Source organism: Akebia trifoliata, chromosome 7 (genome assembly GCF_017979445.1).
Source record: "Akebia trifoliata isolate Shusen 1 chromosome 7, ASM1797944v1, whole genome shotgun sequence".
NCBI classification, from domain to species: domain Eukaryota; kingdom Viridiplantae; phylum Streptophyta; class Magnoliopsida; order Ranunculales; family Lardizabalaceae; genus Akebia; species Akebia trifoliata.
In genome coordinates this window covers 32838553-32864620 of record NC_141381.1, presented here as the reverse complement: position 1 = coordinate 32864620, position 26068 = coordinate 32838553, and the positions used below count along the sequence as shown (strand labels likewise).

At 35.4% G+C, this 26068-nt stretch overlaps 3 protein-coding genes across 17 annotated transcripts; all 3 read left to right on the top strand.

Annotated features, from left to right (window-relative positions):
- The first annotated feature begins 144 nt into the window (after positions 1-144).
- LOC147399211 (ureide permease 2-like) lies at positions 145-5014 on the top strand. Of its 6 annotated transcripts, none has more exons than XM_086448677.1 (8): positions 145-295; positions 1511-1816; positions 2992-3130; positions 3260-3434; positions 3559-3602; positions 3852-3952; positions 4059-4433; positions 4539-5014. In XM_086448677.1, exons 2-8 carry the CDS (start codon positions 1580-1582, stop codon positions 4689-4691), a joined length of 1224 nt encoding a protein of 407 aa, XP_086304803.1. In that variant the 5' UTR covers positions 145-295; positions 1511-1579; the 3' UTR covers positions 4692-5014. The 6 variants fall into 6 exon arrangements, with proteins under 6 accessions (XP_086304803.1, XP_086304807.1, XP_086304808.1 ...); XM_086448681.1 differs by lacking the exon at positions 145-295 and adding an exon at positions 367-509; XM_086448682.1 differs by lacking the exon at positions 145-295 and adding an exon at positions 614-750.
- A 3355-nt stretch (positions 5015-8369) lies between these two features.
- Positions 8370-15985, top strand: LOC147399210 (uncharacterized). Of its 5 annotated transcripts, XM_086448675.1 has the most exons (8): positions 8405-8482; positions 8599-8644; positions 12787-13664; positions 13769-13925; positions 14059-14289; positions 14366-14490; positions 14627-15264; positions 15445-15985. In XM_086448675.1, the coding sequence occupies exons 3-8, from the start codon at positions 12794-12796 to the stop codon at positions 15757-15759; spliced, it is 2337 nt and encodes a 778-aa protein (XP_086304801.1). In that variant the 5' UTR covers positions 8405-8482; positions 8599-8644; positions 12787-12793; the 3' UTR covers positions 15760-15985. The 5 variants fall into 5 exon arrangements, with proteins under 5 accessions (XP_086304800.1, XP_086304801.1, XP_086304802.1 ...); XM_086448674.1 differs by lacking the exon at positions 8599-8644 and having other exon boundaries at positions 8370-8482; XM_086448676.1 differs by lacking the exons at positions 8405-8482; positions 8599-8644 and adding an exon at positions 8682-10273.
- A 1747-nt stretch (positions 15986-17732) lies between these two features.
- LOC147399209 (PHD finger-containing protein 1-like) lies at positions 17733-25989 on the top strand. Of its 6 annotated transcripts, none has more exons than XM_086448671.1 (9): positions 17733-17871; positions 18024-18069; positions 21221-21306; positions 21794-22647; positions 22750-22906; positions 23037-23267; positions 23344-23468; positions 23609-24168; positions 24417-25989. In XM_086448671.1, exons 4-9 carry the CDS (start codon positions 21801-21803, stop codon positions 24720-24722), a joined length of 2226 nt encoding a protein of 741 aa, XP_086304797.1. In that variant the 5' UTR covers positions 17733-17871; positions 18024-18069; positions 21221-21306; positions 21794-21800; the 3' UTR covers positions 24723-25989. The 6 variants fall into 6 exon arrangements, 5 of the variants coding, with proteins under 5 accessions (XP_086304797.1, XP_086304792.1, XP_086304793.1 ...); XR_015180104.1 differs by lacking the exons at positions 17733-17871; positions 18024-18069 and adding an exon at positions 19103-19946 and having other exon boundaries at positions 24417-25136; positions 25613-25989; XM_086448666.1 differs by lacking the exons at positions 17733-17871; positions 18024-18069 and adding an exon at positions 19103-19946.
- The last annotated feature ends 79 nt before the right edge of the window (positions 25990-26068 follow it).

Below are 26068 nucleotides of genomic sequence, written 5' to 3'. Positions count from 1 at the left end.
CACTTGAGGAAAATCGGTGGTTCTCTATACAAAGTACTTGAAGGCAGTGTTGTAGTGAGTCAGTGTAGCACAGCTCTTTTTCTCATGTGGCACTACGCCAAATTTATCGCGATATGTTGACTTTTGTGATGTAAGAGAGGAATGATTAACTGGGAAACCATAGCCTTTGTAGACCAAACATAGAAACGAGATTCAAAGAATCTTAATGGGCTCTTTAGATTCCAGCTAAGCAGATCCTTTTTGAAGTCTCAAGCGGAATCTCTTACAACCCATCACTGAATACTGATTCCTCAGTGTAAGTACCTCGGCAATTTATATTACTTTATCTTCCAAAAAAAAAAAAAAAAAATTTCAATTTCACAAACTCTTTTGTTTGTTCTTTTTAACCAGCTTTTCAAATATTGCTGTAGTTTTGGAGGAATGGATGTGATCTTTGGTGATTGATGCCAAATGGGTTTCCTGTAATTTAGTTTAAAGATTGTGGCCTTGAAGTTTTGGTGAAATCTAAGGTTGTTGGTTGTGGTCTTTGGTGATTTGAGGCTAAATGGATATTCTGTAATTTAATTAAAAATGATTGGGTCCTTGGGTTCCTTCACTCTATCTCATTTTTTATTTTTATTTTTTATATTTGGATCTATATTGAATATGGTGAAGGGTCGTTGAAGTATCTCCTCTGCAATATTTTAAGTTCTTGAGTATATTTCATCTCTGCAACTGCTCATCTTCTTTAAGAGAAGAATTCTGAAGCAGGTACTTGTGATCGCTGTTGATTGGGGGCAAATGGTTTTTTAGTAATTGAGTTTAGAAAAGTCAATATGACGCTCTAAAGTCTTACTTTTCTTTTTTAATTGTAGTATATGGTGTGGCTGTTGTTTTCTACTTTGACTTCTTTTTCTTCCTTCATTTGTTTACTCTTTTTTATGAGCCATATATAGGCCCTCGCTTGTAAGATTCAATCTCTAATGGCTTTTATGTCTGATCTATAGATGTTGACATACTTATGGGTTGTTTGTATCTATCTGTGCCTTTCTCTTGAATGTTGGTAGTGGTTGACATTTTTGAAAATTGGGTATTCTTAGTTCATAAGCTTTTTTTTTTCCTGATTAACAACTCTCTTTGATTTAATTTTTTGTTTTTGATAATTTTTGATATATTCTATACTTTTTGGATTCCTTTTAAATTTTTTATTTTAAATATTCTCTTGAACATGGCGTATCTTGCAATGCAACTGGCTATCTTGAATTCATCCTTTGGAGCTAAATCTCTCTCCATCTCTATGACTTTATCTATGTATCTATCTATCTGTGTGTATCGATATTTTTATATAAATTCTCTGATTCTTCTTTTAATTGGTTTTATTTTATTTTGATTCAAATGGTTCATCTTTATAATAGTCTCCAAACAAACATGTTTTTTTTTCTTTGTTTCTCCTTTGTTCTTCATCGTTTGAATTTAATGTAAAGTTGTTAAATCAGTCAAGTGGGTCGGCTAACTGCTACTTCTCTTGCAGGATTTGTTGGGTTTTCTTCCTTGATTGAAATATCATTCAATTGAGAGTATCTAGTTTAGTGGGTTGAAGATGTATGTGGTGGAGAGTAAGGGAGGTGCCATAGCCTGCATGTTGCTTGCCCTCCTCTTCTTGGGTACTTGGCCAGCTATTCTTACTCTTTTAGAGAGAAGGGGTCGGCTTCCGCAGCATACTTACCTGGATTACTCGATCACAAATCTCTTGGCCGCCGTGATCATTGCTCTAACCTTTGGTCAAATTGGTGACAGCAAACCCGATATGCCAAATTTCTTTACTCAGCTTTCCCAGGTGAGTTTCTTTCAGTTCTTAGTATCATTCATTTATATTTTTCTATCAAGCAAACTTTGTTCTGTTCTAGTTGTATTCGAGTTAGCTGCAAAATGGAAGAAAGTATTATACACCCTATGATGATGATGATGATGTTATTATTCTTAGTAATTCGTTTTTGAGAACTTTATTTGATTCTTGTGAAATTTGGGCACAAAGTAGTAAAACTATGGTTGTGTTGGATAAAAGTGATAGGTAAATGGAAATGGTACCTTTATCAGGTTTAAGTAGCGAGCTTTTGGATTTCTCAATCTACGTTGGTGCTTTAAGAGAGAAGAAAGGAAGAATTTTTTTGGGATAGAATTAGTGCTACAAAGTAGATGGCACAATCCTTGGTCTGAGGGGATGTTCTAAACTACTTCACAGTTTCTTTTATTATTTTCTTCAATTTCCCAAAAAAACACCATGATAAGACAACACAAGGTAATCTACTCATGTTGGTGTGACTCCTTATGTTTGTAATGTGTACATAGACAAAAGCAATGAGGAGACCTTGTCCTCCACCTTGATCTTCTCTCTCGGTCATCATCATCGGTCATCAAAATCCTATCTATATATTATGCGGACGGATGGAAGAAGCGTGTTGTATAAGTCATGTCTTATGTTAATACATGCGTCTTCGTACCTGCTCTAACTACCTCAGTCCACATCTGGCTTGGTCTTCTTCTTGCTCTTTTAGAACCTTCGTTTCACGCATTCCTTCTAACTCGGGCCATCGTTTGTATTCGTTGCACTTGACCCGCTTTAGAATTTTTACCGGCCACCTATATTTACTGGCCTATCCTCTCCATGTTCCTACTTATTCTAAATTCACATTTATTGCTTGTAAGAGATTAATTGTTGTACCAGAGAAAATAATTTTTTTCCGTAATTGTAATATTCTCTGACCTACAGTTCAATGAGACTGTCCTTGCTTTGCAAATTCTTTCCATGCGGTTGAAGTGTGTCACGCAACATTAATCTTATCCAGTTATTACCTCTGTTCCATATTGATCTAATTTAATCGACAAAAAAACTTCAAGTGCCAATCACTGCTCCATTGGAATCAATCTTCACAATGTCTTAATTGTTCTTTCTCTCTTTTGTAATGGATCAGTTAAACCCTGCTTTATCCATAACATTTGCTACTTGTACAGGACAATTGGCCAAGTGTATTATTTGCAATGGCTGGTGGGGTGGTTCTTAGCCTTGGGAACTTGTCCACACAGTATGCTTGGGCTTTTGTTGGTCTGTCAGTGACAGAGGTGGTTACGTCCAGCATAACTGTTGTTATAGGTACATCAACCCACAAATCAAAATCTATAATTTTCTAGATTTCTTGGCAATATTTCTTTAACAAGATTTTTATTTAGCACAACGGTCCAGTTATATGCTCATTTTCTCCATTTTTTTCAAATGTATCAGGCACAAGCTTGAACTACTTCTTAGATGACCGAATCAATAAAGCTGAGATTCTTTTCCCTGGCGTTGGATGTTTTCTAATTGCAATTTGTCTTGGATCTGCCGTTCACTCCTCCAATGCAGCTGATAACAAAGTGAAGCTTAGTATTTTATCAAATAGTCACAAGGACGGGACAGGGTATATTTCTTTCTTCTAGTAATTCCTTGCAAACTATTACTATTTTGTCAAATAGTCACAAGGACGGGTCAGGGTATATTTCTTTCTTCTAGTAATATCTTGCAAAATATTTGAACTTTGTCAGGCCTATTGAAGTTTCGGAGTTTAATGATGCTTTTCCAAGCAAAGGTAAGTTCTCGTTTGGTAATTGAATATTATTATTTTTGGGCTCCTAATACTAAATCACCACAATTGAAGACTTATCCCAAAAGTTGGGGTTGGATGAACGAATCCCGTTCCTTCATTCAACTCTATTGAGTCAGTTCAACGTGCATGTTCTTTGTAATTGGTCCTCACTCCACGTGATCAACAATCTCATTCGACTTTCTTTTAGTTTATCACTATCAAGACTCCTAATAACTAAACAAACATTCTTAGATGGAAAAAAGGATTTGGAGAATGGAAGTGTTCATGTTGAGAAAGCAAAATTTGGAACTGCGGACTTCCTCATAGAGCTTGAGAGCAGAAGATCAATCAAGGTTGGTTATCCACTGCATTACGTATAAGTAAATACCTAGAATTTGTTGTATATGAATTTGCATGACATCATTGACTCTCAATACATTTTTGGTTTCTAATGGGCAGGTGTTTGGGAAGAGCATCTTTATTGGTCTGAGCCTAACTTTCTTTGCCGGTGTTTGCTTCTCTCTCTTCTCACCAGCATTCAACCTCGCAACAAATGACCAATGGCACACATTGGAAAAAGGGGTTCCTCATTTGGTGGTCTACACCGCATTTTTCTACTTCTCGGTCTCCTGTTTCGTCCTTGCTATTATTCTAAATGTTATCTTCCTTTACCGCCCCGTACTCAACTTACCAAGGTCGTCTTTAAAGGCTTACGTAAGTGACTGGAAAGGCAGACAGTGGGCCCTTTTGGCTGGCTTCTTGTGTGGGTTCGGGAATGGTCTGCAGTTCATGGGAGGTCAAGCTGCGGGGTATGCGGCAGCTGATGCTGTTCAGGTTTGTGTATATACATGTATTTCACACTTCACACACACACGAGCGCACGCACACACATATTCCAAAAAATTTCTTTAAATTGATCCTGATTTGTGATAATATTAGGCTCTTCCACTGGTGAGCACTTTTTGGGGCGTAATTCTGTTTGGAGAGTATCGAAGATCGTCAAGAAGAACGTATGTATTGCTTGCGGGCATGTTGTTCATGTTTATTGTGGCCGTAGCGGTGCTTATGGCATCATCCGGACATCGAAAATAATAATGTGTTCTTGAGAGCAGATCCTCCAAACGAAAGTGATATCCAACAAATATTGTTGTTGTTAATGGCCAAAAGGTTCAAACTTGAACACATTCCACGATTTATAGTTGAAAATTGGATGGCCTTAAGCTATTCATTATGAATAAATCCGTTGTTAGATAGTTTCCACTTGAAAAGCAAGACGATAAAAGTCTTACCTCTCTTTAACTTTTACAAGAATGTAAAGATTCACAATGTTGTACATCATCAGTTACAGAGGGAAGTCAAGGCAACTTTAAAACCTTGCTTCTTTCATGGTTAGTAAATATCAACTTTCTTTTGAACTTTTTATTAGTATTTTTGGTGGTTTCTCTGCAGTGTGATGAACTTTGGCTCATATATCTCTGAGTTCAAATATCTTTGAACTTTCATAAAGATATGGTTTATGTCTTTATGATATATAGAAGAGTTGCGATGCGATCCTGAACGGTGTCCCATTCTTATAATAACATTAGGTGTCTACGTGGCACATTGTTATTGGAGTTCAAACACATTGGGCTGCATGAACGGCTTGAGTAGGAGCCCGAGGTGTTTTAAGCACCAAGTAATGCATGTCATACAGACATCTAACCAATTTTATAGGAACGGGACACTGAATTGGACCCTGAGTCTATATAGAATTAAATGACAATGTGTGATGATATTCTAATGCCCCCCTCTAACACACGTCCGCTTCAAAATTTTGATGGAACTCTTTCCATTGGATTACACATGGCATTTCCAAGAAAGTGTTTCAAATTATGACAGAAATGTAAGGGCATGAAATAAATTCAAAATTCCACCTGGCTTATAATAAAGAGGGTTCCTTCAATATTTGAAGCGGGCTGTCTGCTTCAAAGTCGGACTCTCTTAGAACCATAGATCATTTGCCCAAGAAATGTATAATCGTAAATCATTTTCTTGTGTCTCCCGAGGCAAATGATCTATGGTCCTGTGATGGAGGCGGGCGTCATATTATCATGACTCAATGACAAAACATGCTTCCACGAAAAGAAATTAAGAATGCTCCCCATGGCTCGGCCACAATGTTACATGAAATGCAATACTGCTTAAGCTGAATTTAAAGTGATAAATGAAGGACAAAATGTCTTAATAAGTCAGACAATTCAATCATTTAGGCACAGGTAAGTTTTTCTTGTGCCAGCATAAGATTAAATCATCATTAGGGCATGTTTGGGTGCATGGATAAAATTTTCTTGTGCCAGCTTAAGGACAAACTTGTCAATATTTGCAAGATCAAAGATAATAAACAAAACGACAAAAAAGAAAAAAATACCCAAAAGAAGTACAACTGCAGTCTTTAAGTATTACCCTGCAAACATACAAGAAGTCAAGCTTTCCCTAAGAAGTAATACTTCAGTGTCAAGTATTATCTACTTTATCACATTAAAAGAAAGAAAGATTTACTGGGCAGAAGGCAGACCTATCTGTTGTAATTTTATTAAAAAGATTCAAATCTTACAAAGAGTCGTTGGGCCCACATGGATAATCAAATTAATAATCCAACACCGGTCTTCTAGATTTTATAGAAAAACTCATATCGAAAAGAACAAAATTCAAAACAGAATCATTTTTGAACTTGATCGAAGGTGTTGAAAATGGATGACATGAATTTCTGAAATCCTTCCAATGAAAATGCTTTGTCACACACTTATAAGGATATGATAATTCATTCATAATCATTTGATTTGAGTATCAAAATGATTAAATCAATCATTAAAAATCAATTATGAAAAATAATCATGTTTATTAACTAGAAGTTGAGTCCTGTAAAGTAAGTGGGGCCAAGAAATATTGAATAATGCCACTGCTAAGCTTTTCGTGCTAAAAAGACCTGCAAAATCTCCCAAATGACGTGTTGGATTTAATGCCATTGGTGGGTATGTGGAATGTATTACATTTAAGGGAAAAATTACTTAAAGGACCCCTGGTGGAGGGATTTTTTTTTTTCAAATAATCCTTAAATTTTAGGTGGTCTCTTAATAGTTCATTTAGTAAACTTTTCTTTTATTAACAGTTATGACCTCATCTCCCACATTTCTCATGATTAAATGTTCTAATTGTTCAAACTCATTGTTTTCATATAAAATAATTGAATTTTTGACTTTTCAGTCGAGTTTCGGATACTCCATTTTGTTGAAAAGGATTTAAGAAGGAAGAAGTCATTTTCAAGGATTTTTTTATTTTTTGATAGTTTTTAGATGAAAATCAATCAAGAATGATTTTTTTAGTTTGAAATCATCTAAACAAATCATTATCTCAAAATTTTAATTGATTTTTCCTTGTATTTTAGTAAAAAAAAAACTTGAAAATTGAAATTGGGTGGGTTTTACCAGTGTTGAGTTCACCATCTTATTTATTGTCGAGTTCGAAAATAAATAAAAAAATAATGAACTCGACAATAAATAGTGGTGAGTTTGACAATAAAATTTGTGAACTGGACAATAAATAAAAATAGTGGACTTGCCAATAATGAGGGATCATTAAGAAATAAAATTTTTACTAAATGTCCTATCAAGTTATCGTCCAAAACTTTGGGATTTTTAAAAAATAAATCCCCCCGCCAAGGTCTTTTAAGTAATTTTCCCTACAATTAATAAATTTATCCATGATGAAAATGTGCCTTTGGTGATATCATCTCCCATGAAATATATATCAAAAACATAAAAAGTATCCTTCCATGGAGATTTCACCTATCTCATAAATTATTTTTCAAAAGATAAAGAAAGCCCTTCACGATATCATCAAACTAGAAAAGAAAATGCGTCTCGATGGTGATTATCCTTATTACTAAACTTGTTAAAGAGATGAAAAATAACCAAAGTATATCTTTTTAATAACAAGAGGAATCAATCTTAAAAAATAAAAAATAAAAAAAAATTGAAAATGTAGAAAATGATGAAATTTTAAACAAAATTATAATTAAGGGCTAAACCTAATTTTTCATTTTTTTTAGAGGGTAAACCTGGCATTGTATATTTCATAAGATGGTATTTACTAAAACACTCTTTAAATATATAATATTAGTTCACCTAAAAAGTAATGTTAAAGGCACCCCATGTATTAATAAGGACAATCCACACCATAGTCAAATTATTTTGTATTATATGAGTTAAAAGTTTTAAAATAGGTTAGAATGAGCTGATTTTAGGTAAATTTTTAATCTCACTAAAACAAATTCAAGAATCATAAATCGTTCATTTTTTTTTGTGAACCAATTTTGATAGGGGTTAGAAGTTTTAGAATGAACTGATTTTTAGTGAGAATGATCTGGTCACAAAAAAATTAGCTCATTCCGAAACTTTTAAGTTTTAACTCGTATAAGACAAAAATTTTGGCTATGGTGGAGGTGCCCTTGGTAATAACTGGGGGTGCCTTTAACATTATTCTTAGCCAAATTAACTCACGAGTCATGAATTTACGTTAACCGAGTTTTAACAAATCGCCATGTATCATGGGGACCTACCATGGATATGAACATGTGTCATAACTCATCATTTTCTTGCAAGAACTAATTGTTATAGTGGGCCACACGCGTTATGTCCACATCGTACAATAACAGAAATTCTGGAAGAAACAAAATTTGCTCTGGTTATATCAATCCCTATGAAAAAAAGTAGAAATATAAAACACAGAACAGAGGAGGAGGTTAAGGGTCGCCATTTCTTGAGTTTTCTTTCTTTGGTTTGGTCACTTTTACAGCAGAGAGAGAAGAAATCAAGAAATTGAAAAAGAAAAAAATATATATACATGTAAGAGTGAAGACGCACTAATTATTTTTTTTGAAAATGTCAACAGTACATTTGCTACTCCCAACACTGAAATACTATTATTTTTTATGAAATTTTTTTTTGTTCATTTTTGTTAGTTTTGCTTTGGATGGTTTCTCTGTTAGTGTGGGTTACTTGAACGAGGTGAGTGGTTTCTGCTTGTTTTGATTCTAAGTTCAAATGTGTTGTGATTGTTTTGCTATTTTGTGAAATGGGTAGTGTTTATTTTGATTTTCAAGTCTCAGTCATATGTGTTTTTCTTGTTTTTAGTTGTGCTGCTGACTCTAAGTTGAAATGGTTTTTTTTATTTATGTTTCATTTTATCTTTGGTGTCAAGAACTTGTGCTTTAATTAATTTTCTTGTTTGGTTTCGATTCTATGTTCAAATGGTTGTTGTTTATTATTTTTATTATTTTTCATGTTATGAATTGATTTGGTTTTGCTTCTTTCCTCTTCTGTTTGATTCTTGTTGAAAGATTTTTGTTTATTATTTTTATTTCTCTAGAAGCTCTCTGTTGATTCTGGGGAGAAATGGGTTTTGTCTATATTGCATAAGCTTTCCATTCTCTGTATGGCATTTCTGTTTGCTTGAGTTGAGGTTTTATTTTACTTATTCTTTGTTATTTTCTAGATTGAAACCTTTTTAATTTTTTTTTTTTTAAGTTCAAGAAGTGGGTATTATCAAATGTTTTGATTTATTATTTTAACAAAGGTCATGAGGTGCATTTGGGTTTCAATTTTTCTGCTAATATCTCATGCATTCTTCTTTTTGAACCTCATGTAATTCTTGATGATGTTTTAATTTTTCAGTTTTTTTTCCTTGTAATTTTCTTGTTTTTGAGAAATGGGTTTTACTAATTTTTCTCTTCTATGCTTAGAATGTAGAAGAACTAATTGGATTATTTTTTGGCTGATTTCGTTATTTAGAGAAATCTTATAAAACATTACTGGTAGTGAAATGATTTCTATGTATATTCCTTATGTTCTCTGTTTTCTTAAAGAAGATCTGTTTCTTTTGTCCTGTTTTATTATTTTATTTTCTAATTCTCTTGTGGTTTGTATATTTCCGGGTTTGGTGAATTTTGCATAATTTTCTGAATTAGGTCCCCTTCTTTCTTAGTTTTTATGTTTATATAATAGATTGAAACCATTTGGGTTACCTTATCATGGGTTCTTTATCTAGACAAATCTTGCTGGCAATGCTTCACACATGTTGATGGATGCTTTAGTTACGGAATATATTGAATTTAGAATATTGTAGGAACATTCCAACTTCCAACTGATTTAAATCTTCTTGTGACCATTTTGTTGTCAAACTATCAATTTTGTTACTACATGAGTTCCTACTTGGGGGTTGATTTTGATCCTTTTTTACTTATTATCTTCTCTTTTTACTTTTACCATTTGATCCAGTTAAAATCTCTAATCTAAGAGTATAAACTTACAAAGCTGATTATTTTCTGTTTCAAGGTGACATGCGTTATATAGAGTTTCAATAATTTTCCAAAAGAGTTTGAAGAGTTACGTTTCTAAGTTCCAAACCTATTAAAAGATGAATTTACTGTAAAATACAGGTGACTAACATAACTAGCTGCTTTGCAGAGAAAGATGCAACGCTGTGTTCTGGTGATAAACATTGTTATTTCATGTTTCTCAGGGCTTACAATTTGAGCTATGTTAGTGGTGACCATGCAAAGTTGTCTTGTATTGGTGGTTATTGGTATGGTTTGGAGGATCATATATAGTAGGAAGCAAACATCTCATAAATGTGTAGTAAGTTGGGTTTTATCACTAGTTTTGTTGTTGTAGGTTTCAAATGAGTCAGGTGTTCAACTGATGTTTAAATTCTTGGGATACTGTTTGATGTGATAATTAATTAATTAGATATTGAAGGATCTAATTAATAAATAACCATAATGACTCTTGTATCTTATGTTTGTGGAGCTTCTCTAATGGTATTATGCATAAAAGTCCTTAATGGTGCTACAACAATTTATTGCCCACCAAGTGCTTCATTTGGAAATCTCAAGGAGAACTTCAAGAGACCATCTTTGTTGAGAGCATAGTTAACAAGCTTATGAATTATTCATGTAATATATGTGGAAATTTCAATGTTTAATTTTCTTTGAAAAATGCATTATAGATGAAAATTTCAATTTCTACTAATAGTTGGTTTAGTTTTTAAGTTACTAAGTTTAATAGTTAGATTTAGAATTGCCGAATGACGCAAAGGCTAATATTAGAATAGGTTTATTAGTTGATTTGTAGTTACTATTATTATTATTTTTTTGGTAGTTAAGTGGGTGAAGCATACTCATTAGCAAGGTTTAAAATCTCTTTTCAAGGCAAAGTTTCAGTCATGAGAAAAATGAGATAGTCTTGACCAATACATTCTGAGATATTGGTTTTGTTCTCGGCTGAAAATTTCCAAAATGGAACAAAAATTTGAATCATTCTTTTTTTGTAAACTCAGGGTGTCCCCATCCCTTATGAAGTAGGACTATTCCATGAGGATGTGCATTGACCACCCACAGGTCCCGCACATCGATTTCATTCAAGGGGCATATAGAGATTCAAATGCATGACCAGGGGAGCAAACCCAGTCAGCTCTTACCACTCAGCTAACCCGCTGATGGGTTGAATCATTCTTATTAGTATTAATTTACCAATGTATTGAGACTAATGTTTGGTTTTGTTCTCGGCCGAAATTTCCAAAACGGATAAAATTTTTGAAACATTCTTATTAATATTAATTTACTTAGCTTAGAAGTTACTACATTGACGGTCTTGATCAAATAAGAGACAATAAGGGGTTAGGATTAATTTTTTTGGTTTACTTCTTAGTATTTAGGGTTGCAATGGAGAATGGAAACAGAACCTTTTCTTAACATTGACTTGAGCATTGCTCTTTTGAAATATTCAGTAAATTCACCCCTCTTACTTTCTTTTCTAACCCAAGTTTGTTGTTGTGTTGACATCATGTTCTCTAATTGTCAAGTTATAAAGTTCTAACTTCTTGTTTGTATCTGTTGTAGTAGGTCATTTTACTGCTACATATGGTTGTCGTTTGGAAAGCTTGTGGCTTTTTTTACTAAAATGAAATAGTTTTCTTCAAACAGTTCACCTTTTATTCCCCATGGTTCTTGGTGCTAATTAGATACGATCGCCCAAAGATACTCACTATTTCACTCCGATCATCGCTTGGTAGTTTCGAACTTTATCTTAGAAGTTAACTCTGGGGACTTCAACTTTTAGTAAGAGAATGAGGACTGATCCATCACCTCAATCAAATTTAAATAGTAGAAAAACCATAATGAGTTCCTCCCACTTATGCTAACAAGGATCCTTGCGTCTGCAATAATTTTGAGATCTTTTTGATGATTAGAAGCACATAAACATGACAAATTTATCCTTACCTATGCTATTTTGGTGTTTTTTTTTAATCTTAATTTGTAGTTATTGATTGGAAATAGATCTCCTTTATACGTTCTACATACCAATATTATCATCACTCATAATGCATTATCTCAGGTTCTCTACTATTTAGGACATACCAATATAACATCTATTTTACCTTTATCTGCCAGGATTTGTGTGTTAGATCTATGTTTGTCACCAACACACATCATATCTAAGTTATGTTCATTCGATCTAAATCACTCAATTTTCATCTATATGTAAACAGAATCCATTATTAAATCACCAACTTAGTTATGACCCTTCACATCATTCGGCTAGAAGTAAAAAAAATAAAAAATGTTCCCAATGTTCTTCTGGTTGCCCTTGTGATTTGTTTGGTGGCATTCGTCAAAATGAAAAAAAAAAAATGTAATAGCTAAAAACCAGACTGAGAACCATACCCAGCCAGTTGAATTTTGTTGATTTAATGATTAGTCATATTCGTCTCTATAACTAAATCTTCAAGTGTGTGCTTACTTTCATATATTATCTCTCAACGATGTGACATCTGTGGTGATGTCAGTGATGCAATATTTCTTGCAACTTGTAATTCCTGTCATCGAGCTCGTGAACATATGTATCAGTCAGCCCTAAAATAATTTTTCTTACTCCTTGAATTGCTGTAACAAATTTAATGTCTGAATGACCCAGAATAAGGTAGATTGGATGGTTAGGATTTAGAATTTGGCATTGTTTTTGTCCTAGGATATCTAGGTGGGACCTTCACCAATTGGTGAGTCATCCATGTGTTTCTCTTGAATTAATTGTATACTTTTAAGCAATTGTTTAAAATATGTGTGTTTTTTTTTTCTTCTTCCTATTGTCAGTTATTGCATGCTAGACGGCCTTCCTGAAGTTCGAGAAGTTTGGTTTTGTGAAGCATGTCGATCACTCAAGAAAATAGTTTCGCCAAAGCATACTGATAAGGATCACTCCTCTAAGGCTCCAATGTTGAATTCCTCTGGGATAATCAGTCAGGAAAATAAATATTCGAATACTTCAACTTCATCAAGATTTCCTGGGGAGCAGGAGGTACAGACCTCTAAAAAGCAGAAGATATTGGGTACTAATATTTCCTGTGGTGAGTCCCATAAGGTGCCTGATACGAGTGAGACAGTAGGTTTCCTTCGTGGTAAGCTCACAGCAAGTCCATGTCCCAGAAATAGTAATTCCAAGAAGGTTGAGACTGGAAAAGTTAAGTTTCTTCCTGCCGAAGATGTCTTAGTGATGACATCTGGAACCAAAGTAAAGACGAGCATTTCACAGGGTGGTTCCAGCTCTCAAGACGGCTCACCCAATACTGTACATTATTCCATCTCCAAGAAGAGTCCTCCCGTGTCTTTGAATGTCGCACTCAAATCTTTTCAACAGAAAAGACCTTCTTATAGGTCTCTGAGGAACACAAAACCTCTTACATTTGACAATGTGACTAGCCCACAACAGCGAGCTGTTAAACCGTCCCAATCATTGCATGGTAAATCCCCACTCGGTATTTCACATTATAGTTCCCCCTCTGAAAGATTGAGCAATAGAAAGAGAGAAGAAGATCAACCCAGCTCATGCAACATCTTCTCTCCTACTAAAACAAGACGTATTGATGCTGAAGTTTGTCATTCACTATCAACTTGCATTGTACATAGAGAATGCAATGATACTTCAAAGAAGTCTGATGAGCCAGACTTGTTAGGTTTGGATAATTCTGCAGGTATAGTTCAATTACCTTTAGCCATATGAGGTTTATATTTCTCCATATTTTGTCTGTAAAGAACATTTTAGCTTACTCATCTTGCTTTTCTGAGGTTTGTTCAGGCAACGAGGCTTTTGTAGCGCCCAACAAGTGTGTTTGCGAGGAAGAACCCATTGATGGTCCTGTTCCTCCCGAAGAAAATGGAACTTCAAATTCTAAGATTTTGTCTAAATTTGGGGAAGTACTTACAAATCATCCTGCAATAACTGCTATATGGAAGTAATTAATCTATCCTTTGTTGATCATCGATTTAAGTGAATAATGCATCAAAGTTTCATATATCAAAAAGACAATCGTATTCCCAATTTGGTTATGATATATTGTTAATTGTTGTAGCCCTTGCTTTCTGTAGGGGGAGTTTTGATATTTTTGGTGAGGATTCCGCTGGTTTATTATATGATGGGTTTCATGCCCATCCTCCCGGAAAGCTTTCTCGTAAAGCTTACAACTTCTCGAAACAGTTGCCCAGAATATTGCAGTTTGAGCTGCAGCGTCGTTGTGATGTGTGGCCGGATATCTTCCGCATGGATTCTCCTGATGGGCATGATATTGCACTCTATTTTTTCCCTGATGATTTTGAAAGGTTGGGTTTTTACAACTGATTGTTTGGGATTCATTCTAAAATTTCTTTATTAAATCGAGCGCCATGGTGACTGTAGGTCCAGCCAAAAGTACAATTACTTTTTGGAATTAATGGAGAAGAGTGATTTAGCCATGCGAAGTTGCTTGGGTGGTGTGGAACTATTGATATTCACCTCTAGACATCTGCCTGCTGATTCTCAAAGTGAGTGCTCTGATGGGCACACATGTGCGTGCTTGCTTACTTGCTTGCATGCGCACCTTATGTTTTCAGGCCAATTCATCATGTGTGGTAAGTTTGACTGTGACACATGATACTGATGTTTTCTAATGTATAACAGAATTAAACTCGCAATTCTACCTATGGGGAGTATATCGCTCTACAAAAGGACAAGTTTCTTCTGAATTGTCAAAGGAGAATCAAGTTGGGATTCGTATTAATTCACCCGAGAATCGAAATGAAAGTGGTGCACCAGTTATCCATGGGGATGATGCTGAGGTACTTGACATGGAAATTGACATGGAGGGGGGCAAGGATGTCGGGAGAGTAGACAAACCCATGCAGAGACCCTTTCCTAACAGAAATGAAGTTCAGTTCAAGCCACATAATGAGAAGGGAAAAAACATAGTCGCGTACAATCTTTCTGAAAATCTGGACGAATCACGCAAAAGAGGTGATGGAAGCAGTTATGAGGTCACTGGCAGTAGCGACTATGCAGTTGGAAATATTTTTGGTCTACCACCTTCACTGGAGATCAAAAATGAGCAGTGTGATGACCTTGATACCCCTCCTGGGTTCTCTGTACGAATCACTGGTGATGCTCTTCGTATGGTTGATGTGAATGCCGTAAGTCCCCCGGAAATGGAGAATGAAATCTTTGAGTCTGCTTCAATAGGAGCCTTCAAGGGTTTGAGTTTGCAACCTCAGAAGCCTATTATAGGTCCGGAGTCACCAGAAGTTTCCTTGAAATGCCATCAGGTACTGACCTACATACACCGAATTAGTTCATTGTTCGTGTAAATGGCACCAACTATATATTTGCATTCCCCGATATATTGGATATGTATTAGTCCGTAAAATACTTGATTGGAGCCATTTTTTATTAAAATACGCCAAGGTTACATAAAAAGCTTTGATATAATGGTATGTCGTCAACAGGTTGTCTCTCATGGCCTGTCAATGGACTGTACTCTTCAGAGTCCAAGTAGTTCCAACTTGCCAGTCCCACCCACAAGCAACCTTCAAAAATTTGTCGAGGAAGAAAAGGCTGAAGCCCAACAGCTTGAATCTTATACTCTGGGGTTCAACCTCGTACCAAATTCCAAAAGCAATAACGTTGAAGACTGGGAGTCTCCAGTGCTCAGTCTCTCGAGGCCTCAGTACTTGAAAGACGGTCAACGTTGGATCACTGCTGGGTCAACAAAACATCTTCGGCAGGATGATTGTCCTGATGATCTACAACTGAAACTCTGATCCATCCAGGATAACAAATACCCTCTAAATATCGTTAGCAAATCTAGTTTGTGTTGCTTCATGGCCTTGACGTTTTCTTTCTTTTGGTTGATATATGGTGCATTTGACACCATTGATAGTACAGTCGGGTGGTATACATGTAGCTGAGCACATTGTATTTTGGATGCACCATAGTATTTCCTGTCTTGAGCTCCTAATAAGTCGCATAATTCAATCCTTCAGGGCATATGTGCGTGCACGGATAAGTTTTTATTGTGCCAGCTTAGGTTAAACCCGTCAGTACATGCGACATCAAAGATAACACACAAACCTGCATCACATTAAAAGTACAACTTTATTTTCCCTAGATCAGTGCGGTGGTTAGAAGTCATTGTGAAAGTGGGTTTGGGTTCAATGAGACTCCCATCACCTCCCCTCTGCCTCTTAACTCGGCCTTCTCTTATAAACTAATTGTAAATGACTTAAATATCGAATTTCTTCAACTTTTAATTAAAAACCTTTGAAATTCTTCTCAAAACCATTCATCTTTTTTTATATTATTATTATATATTTATTATAACCGGCTATCTCTGTAGATAGTGGACCGGGCTTTGGCCACTCCACAGACCACGATCTTGTCCAAGGATTAGTCTTGGGGCACGTGCAACACCTGCACATCACACACACCAGGTAAGTGAGGGTGTGCCCTCACGGGTGGCCCTTAAGAAATTAAGGCTCATACTGAAAACCCTCCATCTTTAAGTAATCGTACCATTAACTACAATTTGTCCTCACTACAAGAAAATCCTCGCTCCACCCTTCACATTAAATACTTGTATAGAGAAAAATGTGCAGAAGATTGACACATCATCATGAGCCCAAATTTCCCACCTCCTTCCAATGAAAATGTTTTGTGACCCACCAATTGAACCCACAACCTTACGATATTCAGACCATCTCATTTTAGACCTATAAACCCAAAAAAAAAAAAAAAAAAAAAAAAAATGATTATTAATTTATAACCATCAGATTTGAGTATCAAAATGATGAGATCAATACTTGGAATCAACCCCAAAAGAGGTCTTTTTAAGTTCAATTAGTGGGGCATAAAGCCTTGCAAAATGCCATCACCAAACTTTTCAAGCCAAAAGAACTGCAAATTCTCTTAAATGAGAAAAATCTTTGAAGCGGACGCCGCTTCAAAACTTTCAAGAACCCTCTCCATTGGATTACATGTGGATTTCCAAGGAGGTATTTCAAAATTTAGGGTAATGGAGACGTGAAATAAATTTAAAATGCCATGTGTCTTATAACGAAAAGGGTTTCTTTAAATTTTGAAGGGCTGCCCAGTTCAACGTTAGACTCTCACAAATGACATGTTGGACTCAAATGCTTTTAGATGGGCACGCCGAATGTATTTCCTTTAATAACCTCGTCCATGATAAAAGTGTACATATATTAAGAGTTGTGCTGGAGTGACCTTAAGCTAGAACCTCATATCGTACTTTATGATGTGAAAGTGTGAAAAACATCTATGGTTCTTATCCACTTTCACACTATGAAGTATGATATGAAGTTCCAGCTTACGGTGACTTCAACATTATTCACATATTAATGAGCTATTGTGATAGATATTAGGGGTGGATACAAAAATTCTATCACTATTTCCCTCACAAAATATTTTTTTCACTTTAAATTGCCCCCACAAAATTTTTTCTACTCTTAGTTGACTCCACACGGACAAAATCCTGGCTCGCAGGCTGTTATTCCTACCTGAATTAACTCACTGAGTCATGAAACCGTCTTAACTCAACCGAGTTTTGGCAGATATGCATGTATGAACCTACGATGAATTCGAACATGTGTCATATTCCTACATGAACTAATTGTCATATGGTGGGCCACACTCGGTGTGTCCTAATCGTACAATAGCTGAAGTTCTGGAGAAAAAACTATGCTCTGGTTATATCAATTCCCTGGGAAAAAGTAGAATCATAAAATAGAGAGCAGAGTAGAAGTTAAGGGTCGCCATTTCTTGATTTTTATTTGGTTTGGTCGCTTTTTACAGCAGAGAGAAGAAATCAAGAAATTAAGAAGGAAAAAAAAATAAGAATAAATAAATGCTTAGTTCATGTAAGAGTTAAGACACACTGGGTATTTTTTTATTTTTTTATATTTTTAAATTTCAACAGTACAGTTGATACATGCTTATTTGATACTCCGACACTGATATACTATTATTTTTAATGATTTTTGTTGTTGTTGTTGTTGTTGATTCTTATTAGCTTTGCTTTGGATGGTTGGTCAGTTATAGTGGGTTACTTGAATGAGGTGAGTGGTTTCTGCTTAATTTGATTCTAAGTTTAAATGTGTTATGTTTGTTCTGCTATTCTGTGAAATGGGTAGTGTTTTATTTGGATTTTCAAGTCTCAATCAAATGTGTTTTACTTGTTTTAAGTTGTGCTGACTCTTAAGTTGAAATGGGTTTTGTTTATGTTTCATTTTGTGCATGTTTTGATTTTGGTGTCAAGAACTTGTATAATTTTATTAATTTTCTTTTTTGTTTTGATTCTATGTTCAAATGGCTTTTGTTTATTATTTTTAATGTTGTGAATTGGTTTCTTTTTTGCTTCTTTCCCTCTTCTGTTTGATTCTTGGTGGAAGATTTTGTGAATTATTTTTAATTCTCTTGTAGCTCTTTGTTGATTCTGCCAATTTCTTGTTCATTCTTCTTTTTGACCCCATGTAATTCTTGAAGATGTTTAATTTTTCTGTTTTTTTTTCTTTACCCTTGTAATTTTTGTTATTTTTGGAAAATGGGTTTTGCTAATCTTTCTCTTCTATCCTCAGAATGTAGAAGAATTAATTAAATTATTTTTTGTCTTGTATTGGTGGTTACTGGTATGGTTTGGAGGATATTTATAGTAGCATACAAGAACATCATAACAAACATCTCATAAATGTGTGGTAAGTTGGTTTTTATGATGAATCTTGTTGTAGGTTGTAAATGATTCAGGTGTTGAAATGATGTTTAAATTCTTGGGATTCTGTTTAATGGGCTAATTAATTAATTAAGTAGATATTGTTTGATCAAATTAATAAATACCCATCCCCTATTATTTGATCATGACTGGTTTAAGATTCATGTAGTCAAATAACTTACCTCATATGCATGGCTTACCTCAAACTAGTTGTTATGAGGCTCTGTTGATGATAATGACAAAATAAACTTCAAATGACTGGAATACTTATTGATGAGAGAAAATAACTCTTGTATCCTATGTTTGTGGAGCTTCTTTATTGGTGTTACACATAAAAGGCCTTAATGGTGCTACAACAATTTATTGCCCACCATGTGCTTCATATGGAAATCCAGGGAGAATGTCAAGAGACCATCTTTGTTGAGAGCATAGTTAGTAAGCTCATGAATTATACATGTAACATATATGGAAATTTCAATGTTTTCGTTTCTTTGAAAAATGCATTTTTGATGAAATTTTCAATTTCTACTAATAGTTGGTTTGGTTCTTAAGCTACTTAGTTTAATAGTTAGATTTAGAATTGCCGAAGAAAGCAAAGGCTAAGATTAGAATAGGTTTACTAGTTGATTTGTATTACTATTATCATTATCATTGTTATTACTTTTTGGTGGCCAAGAGGGTGAAGCATACTCACTAGCAAGGTTTAAAATCTATTTTCAAGGCAGAGTTTCAGTCATTTGAAAAACTGAGATTGTCTTGACCGATACATTCCGAGATATTCCCGAAAATTTCAATGTATATGGACTAATGTTTGGTTTTGTTCTCGGCTGGAAATTTCCAAAACGGAATGAAAAATGAACCATTCTTATTAGTATTAATTTACCAATGTATCGGGACTAATGTTTGCTTTTGTTCGGGATTAATTTACTTAGCTTATAAGTTACTACATTGACGGTCTTGATCAAATAAGACACAATCAATGGTTAGGATTTATTTTAGGGTTTTTTTCTTGTTTACTTCTTAGTATTTAAGGTTGCGATGGAGAGTGGAAGCGAAACCAAAGTTTCTTCCTTCTTTCTTCTCTAACCCAAGTTTGTAACAAAGCTTTGTTGTTGGGTTGAGTTGTGATATTGGTTATTTTGTTAATCTCCTTTCTTCTCTGTGTGGTCCCGGCAATACGGATTGCATTTGACCATAGTTGTTGACATCATGTCCTCTAATTGTCAGGTTATAAAGTTCTAACTTCTTGTTTGTATTTTTCGTAGTTAGTCATTTTACTGCTACATATGGTTGTTGTTTTGAAAGCTTGTGCTAATTAGATACGATCATCTAAAGATACTCACTATTTCACGCCGATCATCATTTTGTAGTTTCTAACTTTATCTTAGAAGTTCACTCCGGGGCCTTCAACCTTTAGTAAGAGAATGAGGACTGATCCATCATCTCCATCAAATTTAGATAGTAGAAAAACCATAATGAGTTCCTCCCCTTATGGTAACACGGATCCTTGCTAATATAATTCTGCAATAATTTTGAGATCTTTTCGATGGTTAGAAGCATATAGACAACACAAATTTATCCTTATCTATGCTATTTTGGCATTTCTTTTTTCAAATTTTATTTACTGATTGGAAATAGATCTCTTTTATACGGTTTATATACCAATATTATCATCAATTATAGAAAGAGGCATTTTTGGGCAATTCTTCCCCTGGCCATTGCTTGGGTTCTTTGGAAAGAGAGAAACAATAGGGTGTTCGATGGTAAGGAGAGTAACGAGCAAACAATGTTTATGGAAATCTTAGGGTTATTGTTTCTTTGGGCGAAGCTAAACAAGGAGTTCTTCGGGGTTTCTTTTGAGCACTTTGTGTTTAGATGGGATCGCACTTGTAGTTTTTTTTTGGTGGTTCTTGTGTTTTTCTCCTTTTTCTTTCTCTTGTTAGGGGGGTATCTCAGCCTCCTTTATACTCTCTTTTTGGTATTTATAACATCTTTTTACTTATAAAAAAAATATATTATCATCACTCATAATGCGTTATCTCAAGTTCTCGACAATTTAGGACATACCAATATAACTTTTCAATGATTTGAAGCACATAGACATGACAAATTTGTCCATAGCTATGCTATTTTGGTATTTCTTTAATGTGTATTTATCAATTAGAGATAGATCTCCTTTATACAATTTATATACCAATATTATCATCACTCATAATGTGTTAATCTATACATAAACCAAATCCATTATTAAACCACCAATTTAGTTATGATTCTTCACATCTTTCGGCTAGAAGTAAAAAAAAATGTTCCCAATGTTCTTCTGGTTGCCCTTGTGATCTGTTTGGTGGCATATGTCAAAAGGAAAAAAATAATAACAGCTGAAAACCAGACTGAGGACCATACCCGCCAATTAAATTTTGTTGATTACACGATTAGTCATATTAGTTTTTGTAACTAAATATGCAAGTGTGTGCTTACTTTCATATATTCTCTTAATGCAGGGTCAACGATGTGACGTCTGTGGCGAAGTCAGTGATGCAAAATTTCTTGCTACTTGTAATGCATGCCATAAAGTGTGTGGACATATGTATGCTTACCCCCAATATATTACTCTCCCCTAAAATAATTTTTGCTTACTCTTGCAATTGCTGTAATGAATTTAATATTTGCATGCCAACTGCTAGTATTATACTCAATTATTTTAAGGCTTTAAAATTGATAGGAAATCTTGGGTCAGGAGTTCTGCATGTCCTTTCTATTTAGCCCACAAGAAATTCGGTTGAGGGTACCACTTGATGGGTCTCATCCCCCTTTTTACCTATAAAAGAAATAAAAATAAATAGGTAAAGTGCTGAATGGCCCAGAATAAGGTAGATTGGATGGTTAGGACAAAGAATTTAGCATTGTTTTTGTCCTAGGATAGCTAGGTGGAACCCTCCATCAATTGGTGACTCAAACCACACTTTGCATGGCAGTTTCACCTAAGTGTTTCTCTTCATCTAAGTGTTTCTCTTGAATTAATTGTATATTTTTCAGTGATGTTTAAAAGATGTTTTTTTTTTTCCTATTTTCAGTTATTGCATGCGAGACGGCCTTACTGAAGTTCCAGAAGTTTGGTTTTGTGAAGCATGTCAATCACTCAAGAACACAGTTTCACCAAAGTGTGATGAAAAGGATCACTCTTCTAAGGCTCCTATATTAAATACCTCCGGAATAATCAGTCAGGAAAACAAAGTTTCAAATTCTTTAATTTCATCCAGATTTCCTGGGGACCAGGACATACAAAGTTTTAAAAAACAGAAGATATTGGGTACTGATATTTCCTGTTGTTGGTTTCGTAAGGCGCCTGATAGGAGTGAGATAATAGATTTCCGTCGTGGTAAGCTCACAGCAAGTCCTTGTCCCAGAAATAGTAATTCCAGGAAGGTTGACTCCGGCAAAGTTAAGTTTCTTCCCACTGAAGATGTCTTAAAGATGACATCTGGAGCCAAAGTAAAGATGAGCATTTCACGGCGTGGTTCTGGCTTGCAAGTTCGCTCACCCAATTCTGTACATTATTTGATGTCCAAGAGGAGTCCTGCTACGTCTGTGAATGCCAGACCGAAATCTTTTCAGCAGAAAAACCCTTCTTATAGATCTCTCGGGCACATAAGGCCTCTAACAATTGACAATGTGACTAGCCCAAGCCGACAAGCTTTAAAATCCCCACTTGGTATTTCGCATGACAGTACCCCCTCTGAAAGATTGAGCGATAGAAAGAGGGAAGAATCTGAACCCAGTTCATGCAACGTCTTGTCTCAGACAAAAACTGGACATATTGATGCCGAAGTGTGCCGTTCACTTTCAACTTGCATTGTACCCATGGAACGTGGTGTCCCTTCAGAGAAGTCTGATGAACCTGACTTGTTGGGTTTGGAAAAATCTGCAGGTAGTTCCATTACCTTTAGTTATACGAGGTTTGTCTTTCTCCATATTTTGTCTGTAAAGAAAGCATTGGCTTATGAATCTAGCTTTTCTGGGGTTTGTTCAGGCAATGAAGCTTCTATAGTGCCCAGTGAGTGTGTTTGCGAGGATGGACCTGTTGATGCTTATGTTCCTCCCAAAGAAAATAAAACTTCAAATTCTACGATTTCTTCAAAATTTGTGGAAGTACTTCCAAATCATCCTGCAATAAATGCTGTATGGAAGTAAGTAATCTATCCTTTGATGATCATCTATTTAAGTGAAGAATGCATCGAAGTTTCATATATCTATAAGTCAATTGTGTTCCCAATTTTGTTTATGATATATTGTTAATTGTAGCCTTGCTTTCTGTAGGGGAAGTTTTTATATTTCTGGTGAAGGTTCTGTTGGTGAATTATATGATGGGTTTCATGCCCATCCTCCAGGAAAGCTTTCTCGTGAAGCTTATAACTTCTCCAAGCAATTACCTGGGATATTACAGTTTGAGATGCAGCGCCGTAGTGATGTGTGGCCAGACATCTTCCACATGGATTCTCCTGATGGGCATGATATTGCACTCTATTTTTTCCCAAGTGATTTTGAAAGGTTTGGTTTTAACAACTGATTGTTTGGGATTCATTCTAAAATTTCTTTATTAAGTGAAGCGCTATGGTGATTGTAGGTCCAACCAAAAGTACAAATTCCTTTTGGAATTAATGGAGAAGAGTGATTTAACCATACGAAGTTGCTTGGGTGGTGTGGAATTGCTGATATTTACATCCAGACATCTACCTATAGATTGTCGAAGTGAGTGCTCTGATGCTCACATATGTATACTTGCGAGCATGTTACATTTTTTGGTCAATTCATCATGATTACCGACTAGTACCTTGTGGTATGTTTTGACTGCGACAACATGATACTGATGTTTTCTAATGTATTAACAGGATTAAAGTTGCAATTCTACCTATGGGGTGTATATCGTTCTACAAAAGGACGAGTTTCTTCTATATCGTCAGAGGAGAATCAAGTCGGGTTTCATCTTACTTCACCTGAGGTACTCGACATGGAGGGGAGAAAGGATGTCGGGAGAGTAGATGAACCCCCGCAGAGACCCTTTCCTAGTGGAACTGAAGTTCCGTTCAAGCCACTTAGTGAAAAGGGTAAGAACATTATTGATTACAATCTTTATAAGAACCCCGACAAATCACGTGAAAGAGGTGATGGAAGCAGTTCTGGGGTAACTGGTAGTAGCGACCATGCAGTTGGAAATACTGTTGGTCTACCATCTTCACTGGAGGTTGAAAATGAGCAGTGTGATGACCCTGATATTCCTCCTGGGTTCTCTGTACGAATCACTGGTGACGTGAATGCCATAAGCCCCTCGGAAATGGAGAATGAAACCTTTGAGTCTGCTTCAATAGAAGCCTTCAAGGGTTTGAGTTTGCAACCTCAGAAGCATATTATAGGTCCGGAGTCACAAGAAGTTTCCTTGAACTGTCATCAGGTACTGACCTACACACCAAATTAGTTCATTGTTCTAGTAAAAGGCATCGGCTATATGTTTGCATTCCACATATATATATATATATATATATATATGTATATTTTGATCGGTAAGCTGGGGCTATAGAGGGCCACCCTTATATTAGTCAGTAAAATACTTTGTAAAATACTGAGGTTACATAAAAAGCTTTGATATAATGGCAGGCAGTTACTTCTGGAAATCATGTTTAATTGTATCTCTGTCATCAGCAGGTTGTTTCTCATGACCCGTCAATGGATTGTAGCCTTCAGAGTCCAAGTAGTTCCAACTTGCCAGTCCCACCCAAAAGCGGACTTCAGAATTTCCTCGAGAAGGAAAAGGCTTCAGCGCAGCAGCTTGAACCCTATACTACGGGGTTCAACCTTGTACCAGATTCCAAAAGCAAGAACACTGAAGACTCAGGCTCTCCAGTTCTCAGTCTCTCGAGGCCTCTGTACTTGAAAGACAGTCGACGTTGTATCCCTCCCATGTCGGTGAAACACCTTCAACAGGATGATTGTCCTGATGATCTATAGCTCAAACTCTGGTCTGGGGAAAACAAATACCCCTAAATATCATTAGCTTCTAGGGGTATAAGATATTATTGTGTAATGTTTTGATATACATGTTTTTCAAATGAGTTGCCGAGAAATTAGCATCGCTGAGACTTAAAGTTCCTTGCCTTTGGAGGATAAGAGGTTATAACTTTGTGTTGCTTCATGACCTTGACGTTTTCTTTCTTTTGGTTGATATGGTTTATTTGACACTGTTGGTTGTATAGTTGGGTGGTGATAGATGTTATACATATAGTTGAGGACATTGTATTTTGGACGCACATAGGGTTAGGAACATGTGAAGACTCATCCACATTATCTATAGTTCTGTTCTTTCTTTGCATTTACCTTCTTGGGTTTCTGGGCTTGGATTTCAATCACAGAAGATGGATCAAGGTATGTAATAAAATTTGTTTTGATAACGTTATTCATTTTAGAATCCTATCTGTTTCAGTAATTCATGATTTTGTGCAATTCCTTACAGTTGATATCATATTTTAGAGTTGTTTTGTACATGACTAGCATAACCATGTTTATAGATTATGATTTTGGCAATTGGTTTGATTGTCCTGGATAAATTATCATGCTAGGGCTTTGATAATTAACTGGTTCTATAATATAAGCATGTTTATGATTGCTAGTTTTTGGAATTTGCAGACTCGATGTGTGCATTATGTCATGCTTTTAGATAATTTTTATTTTTGGTAATGTAAAGAATTAGTATCATTATAAGTTAATGACTTACACGTTGAGTCAAAATTAATGCCGTTTTGCCATGTTGATCAAACTGCACCCAATGTAACTTTTTTCTTGGCGTGAGGGTATTTGGTTATGGATATATGAATGAGCTAATCCATTTATCTATTTTGAAGGATTGAAGACATTGAAAGAACAAATCAGGTTATGCCCATGCAGGTTATATATCCTCAAAGTAAGAGAATATTCAACAATGAGGACCAAGGACAGAAACCCAAGAGAGGAAAGTGTAGTACTATGCAGCAGCTAGCTAGCCATAGATGCCTCAAGTGAACAGAAAACTTGGAGCATAGTAAAGGAAGTGGTGTTGTCCCGGAGTCTAAGGATATTGAGTGATATTTCTGCCAAAAGAAGGAACACTTGCTTTTATTGAGTGATTGAGTTTTCTGTGCCTTTGTGTACATTTGAATTCCTTACAATTTGATTGGTTAACAATCTGGATTTGGTGATATAATTTTTTCTTAGTCATTTCATATTTTGTTATGGTCGGATATGGAGTATTTTTTAGTGATTTATATTGATTGGATTTAGATCATTGTTTTGCTTTTTCACTTATCTTATGAAGACAGGAG